This window comes from Meleagris gallopavo, unplaced genomic scaffold (assembly GCF_000146605.3).
Source record: "Meleagris gallopavo isolate NT-WF06-2002-E0010 breed Aviagen turkey brand Nicholas breeding stock unplaced genomic scaffold, Turkey_5.1 ChrUn_random_7180001858425, whole genome shotgun sequence".
Lineage (NCBI taxonomy): Eukaryota > Metazoa > Chordata > Aves > Galliformes > Phasianidae > Meleagris > Meleagris gallopavo.
Window position 1 is genome coordinate 21,318 of NW_011124384.1, and position 4,863 is coordinate 26,180.

The following is a 4,863-nucleotide window of genomic DNA, read 5'->3' on the forward strand; positions in this document are numbered from 1 at the left end:
TCTCCCGCCCCGCCCCTACGCTACGCTGCGCCGCGTAGCGGAAAGGCCTCGCGCGAAGGCCCGCCTTCTTTTGACGCCGCGTCCGCCATCTTAGAAAAGGGCGCAGAGCCCCATTATCCACGCGGGCTCCGCTATCTTGGTTAAGGGCAAAGTGGGGCGGCCCTTTCCGACGCGGCGCCCTCCTATCACGTCATCGCGCCGTCACCTCGAGTCGGCCATCTTGGATGCGGGCAGCCGTGAGGGCGGTCCGCCGCCATTTTGAGAGGGATCGCCGTCCCTGGCGGCTGTTGCAAACCTCAGGGATTCCTTCTCCTGGAGTCCAAAGAATCACGTTCCATAATTCACAGCAGTTTGGCATTGGAGGCCAGGCTGGACGGGGCTGTGAGCAGCCTGGCCTGGAGGAGGTGTCCCTGCCACAGCAGGGCTTGGGACTACACGGCATTAAAGGTCCCTTCCAGCCCAAGCACGCTATGGGCTGCAGTGCAGATGAGCTCTGGCTCTGCTTCCCACTGCCAGCCCGGGAGGTGTGGAGCCCGGCTGGGACAGCCCAGAGGTGACTATGGGGGAGCGGAGTTTCACACCCTGAACTGTTTGCCAGAATGCTGTTTCTGCACGTGTGAATTTATTTCCAGAGGTGAACCAAAAACAACCCCAAAAGGCCCCAAGTTGCTCACGTGGTGCTTTCAGCACAAGGCGTGGGCGAGGTTTGGGCTGGGCGAGGTATCCGGTGGCAGCGGGTGCAGGAAGCCAACCTGGCTGTCCTCAACCCCCATCAGGGGCCCCGGGCAGCAGTGCCCATCGTGGCCGGGGGGCTCTGGGCTGAGCGACCACCACGGCTGTCCGTGCTTTCCAACAAAGCTCCCCCGCACAGCTCAGCGCGCCGCTCTCCTGGCCCCGTCCCGCTCCAGGGCCTGCAGGAAGTTCTGGCTGAGGAAGAGGAGCTGTCCGTGGGGCAGCAGGCGGTCTAGGAGGAGGTCGGCGGCGTCGGGCCGCAGCAGCACGGCGGGTCCAGGCGGCCGCAGGACGGCCATGAGCCGCGTCGCCAGGAGCCGCAGGGCGACCTCAGCCAGAGCCAGGTTCTCGTGGGGTTCACACACCAGGGCGAAAGCCACGGCTGTCGCTGCCAGCCACGTCACTGTCACACGGCCGGGAAAGGGGTCTCCGGGGGGCAGCTGGAAGAGCCCCCCCGGGGCTGTGTGGAGCGGTGCAGGATCTTCGGGCAGCGTCAGAGCTGCGGGGCGGCCGGAGGACGCTTGCTGCAGGTGGCAATGGCTGGCGACCTGCCTGGGGGGACAATGGGGTGAGGACCCTCCCCAGTGGTCTCAGCAACGCTTGGAGGGGCGGGGGTCGGTGGGACCCCCAGGGTTGTAGCACGGCCCTGTCATCCCCTCCCATCCCCTGCACACAGGGCAATTCGCACCCACGGTGAATGCTATACCGTGAGGGGGTCACAGTTCTATAGCCCCCAGCCCCAGCGTTCACACAGGAAGGGGTCCCACGGCCCGGGGTTCCCTTAGCGGTGGGTTCTTCGCTCCCCCTCCCCCATTACGGGGTTCTAAGACCCGGCGGGGCCCGCTGAGGTGGATTCGGGGGAGGGTCCCGCCGCTCCCAGCCCCCGCCCCAATTACCTGGCCACCGCCAGCAGCTGCTCCTTACGGAGGAGGCGGCCCTGTGGAGGCGGCCCGAAGCACCGCGCGTACAGCACGCGGCACGGCCCGGGGCCTACGGGGGGGGTCCGCCCGGGGACAGCAGCACGAAGGCCAGCACCATGGCAACGCGCCGCGCGTCACGTGAGGCGGAAGGGAAGGTGGGAATGGACAGCGCTGGTGAGCCGGAACTTAGCCGTGATTGGTGCCGCGAAAACCCTCGGCTACGATTGGTTAATGATCAGAGAGAGAGTTGCGCGCGACCCGATGCCACGATGGCACCCTACACGTGACAGTAGCGAGCCGCCATTGGTCACGGGGACACCGGAAGTCCGCGCTGATCGGTGGAGGGGCGGAAGAAGGAAGTGGACAGCAGAGTTCATTGGGGAGGCGGGATGGGCTCCGCGCGGCCGGCACCTCGCACACGGCGCTGCTCCCGCCGCGGCCTCGGGGCCTTTATTCTCCGGTTACACGCGGTTACGCGCCGGGGAGCTGAGCGCGAAGGGCGGGGGCAAACTGCAGCCCCGGCCGCTCCGGAGCCTCACACGGGGGCAGCCCGAGGCCTGCCGCTCCCTTCGGGCTGCCCAGAGGCTTAAGTGCTTTCTGCGGAGCCCCGCTGCTCAGGAAGGGGCGCCGCGCTCCGGGGAGGGGCAGAGGGCAGAGCCCGGAGCTGGGAACGCTGAGGAGGGCGCCTGGGATGCGGCAGCGATGGCTGCAGCGCGGCTCAAGCCTCCCTCCGCCGTCCCCCCTCGGGCTCCTCCCTCCACCTCGGGGCTGGAAGAGTGAAACCCAGTCCCGGGTCCCGCCCCGCGGTGCCGGGGGCTCTCAGCAGTTCTTCAGGCGGCTGTACAGCTCCCGTTTGCTGCGCTCGCCCGCCCAGGTGCGGCTCTTCAGGCGGCACTTGCGGAGATCCTCCTTGAAGTCAGCGTGGTGCATGGGCCGGTAGTCCTGCGGCTCACAGTGTGCCTGCGCACCCACGGCCCCGTCAGAGCCAGCAACGCGCCCTGCCAGCGCCATCCGTGCGGGTGGCATCGAGGCTGGGGGTGGGGAAGGACGGGGGGGAGTCACCTGGTACTGGGGGAAGAACTCCCGGTACCCTCCCTTCAGGACGTACAGCTCGGGGTAGTGCAGGTGTGGGTACTCATTGCAGGCACGATCCTTCTCCCGGACAAAGCGGCACCTGAGGAAGCAGACGGTGACGACAACAGGGCCAGAGGGTCACAACGATCCCCCAAAAGCCACCTCCAAGAAGCCCCCCGCTTTGACCTACATCCTGGGCCCCCGCTCGGAGGAGAACTCGCAGTGGAAGATGACGATCACACGCTTGCTCGCATCAAAGGGCACGATGGGCTTCTTCAGCAGGAACTCCTCCACGTCCTCCTCCATGGGCAGATTGACAGCACCCTGCGAGGAGGAAGAGGAGCCTTCATCCCGCCCTACAGCCCCCTGTGGGAGCACCGAGAGCTGCTCCGAGCTTTGGTGTTTCACGACCCGTGGCTCTGACCTTGATGTGCCCCCCCTCGTACTCGTAGGGGTAGCGGCAGTCCACGATCACACAGCTCTCGATGGCGCTGCTGAAATGCCCGCTCAGCACTGCCACCATCTGTGGGAGCACAGCGCGTCACACTGCGTGTCAGCCCTGGGGGGAGGGGGTGTGTGTGGGGCTGCACCCCCGTTACCATTTCGGGGGAGATGTACTTGAGGTCCTGGTGCTTGCCCTCCACCGTCTGCAGCAGGTATGTCTGGAGGACAGAGGTGCGTGGGGTCAGGGGCTGCTCCCACCAACCCGGGTTACGGCGACAGCTTATAGCCCAGCTCGGCCCCGCTGACCCCCTGCTCTGCAGGGACAGAAGGCACCGTGACCTCCTCCGTCCCCACATCCCCACCTTGGAGAAGTCCCCGATGAGCTCCCGCTGGTCGTTGGCCAACATGTTCTCAATTTCCTCTTGGCAGAAGGACCGGGAGCGCAGCAGCCGTGCTTTCTGCAGCCAGAAACCCCCCAACACCCCACGCACGGCTCAGCAGCACCCCGAGGGACTCAGCCCCCCCAGCTCCCCCATCCCCATCACCCACCGGCTCCGTCGCCCCCCCCTCCCCAGGGGTGCCGGCCCAGGCTGCGGCGCCGCTTGCTTTGATGGGGGTGTCGTGGCTGTGCGGCCGCTCGATGCGCTTCAGGATGGGCCGGATGACACTGCTGGGCATGGAGGGCGAGCGGAACAGCTGCCGGCACTTGCTGCGCTTGGAGGGACGCTGCTGGGGGGGGGGGGGGGATGAAGAGCCCACGTTGATGCCCTGGGATCTGGACACCCCCAGGGGGCTCCCATCACCCCCCCAGGGTCCCCGTATGGAGCTGCACCCACCGGCTCTGCCTCCTCCTTTCTCACCAGCGGTGCGGTCAGCAGGCTCGCCATGCCCGGCGGCACCTCTGCTTCACCCTGGAGATGCAATGGGCAGAGATGGGGGAGGAGATTTAAGCCCAACCAGGGCAAGGCTGACAGCTGCAGGAACAGCTGTCCCAAATCTCGGGGTGTTCCCCTGCCCCTCTGACACCACCTTGCCTTTGGCAGCTGCCCACCCTGAGCAAAGCGTGGCCCAGAATGTGGGGGGAGCAGAGGGACCCCATGGCGCGGCAGCCGTGAGGCGGGGGCTGTGGGTGCCCCCCAGGCACTCCCTCCCCTCCTTACCTTCATCTCCTCCTCATCCAGGATCTCCATGAAGCCGTCGTCCTCCTCCTCATCGCCCATGGAGGAGGTGAGGGAGCAGCGGCGCAGCACCACGGGGCTCTCGCCCTCAGGGAGGTTTTCCTTCTCGGGGGTATCAAACTGGGGAGGGGACGCACACAGCCCACAGTTCAGGACCCACAGCTGAGGAATGGGCCCGGCCCCACACAGACGCAGGGAGATGGAGCAGCCCACTGCCCGGGGGTGTCTGAGCCCCCCCAGCTCACCAGCAGGTTGGGTGCAGAGCTGGGCCTCTGCACAAAGGGCTCCTTCCCCAGGGCCTCCTCCATCGCCGGCACCCGGCTGCGGTGCCCCGGCCTCTGCGGCTTCTTAAACACACACCCATCCTGTAAGAAAGGGGGGGGTGCGCAGTTTTTACAGCAACCTTCTGCTCCCCCCAGTCCCCCCCAGCACTGCCGCCCCACTCACATCATCACGGCGCTGCCCCCACCCGTGGGCTGCTGAAGGTGCTGCAGTTGGAGACGTCCCGCAGGGCC

The 4,863-nt window shown here is 66.8% G+C and overlaps 2 protein-coding genes across 2 annotated transcripts; both read right to left on the reverse strand.

Moving 5' to 3' along the window:
* Nucleotides 1–600: 600 nt before the first annotated feature.
* Nucleotides 601–1,777, reverse strand: AP5S1 (adaptor related protein complex 5 subunit sigma 1; the record flags this gene model as incomplete). Its single annotated transcript, XM_010726841.3, has 2 exons — nt 601–1,284; nt 1,629–1,777. Coding segments are annotated over 2 exons (561 nt in total), but the record flags the coding sequence as incomplete, so codon positions are not given.
* Nucleotides 1,778–2,024: 247 nt separating this feature from the next.
* CDC25B (cell division cycle 25B) lies at nt 2,025–4,859 on the reverse strand (the record flags this gene model as incomplete). The annotated part of the gene is given in 12 exon segments (XM_019611085.2): nt 2,025–2,612; nt 2,715–2,826; nt 2,917–3,050; nt 3,151–3,249; nt 3,326–3,388; nt 3,533–3,628; nt 3,720–3,896; nt 4,007–4,081; nt 4,331–4,468; nt 4,594–4,713; nt 4,796–4,820; nt 4,822–4,859. Coding segments are annotated over 12 exon segments (1,218 nt in total), but the record flags the coding sequence as incomplete, so codon positions are not given.
* Nucleotides 4,860–4,863: the final 4 nt, after the last annotated feature.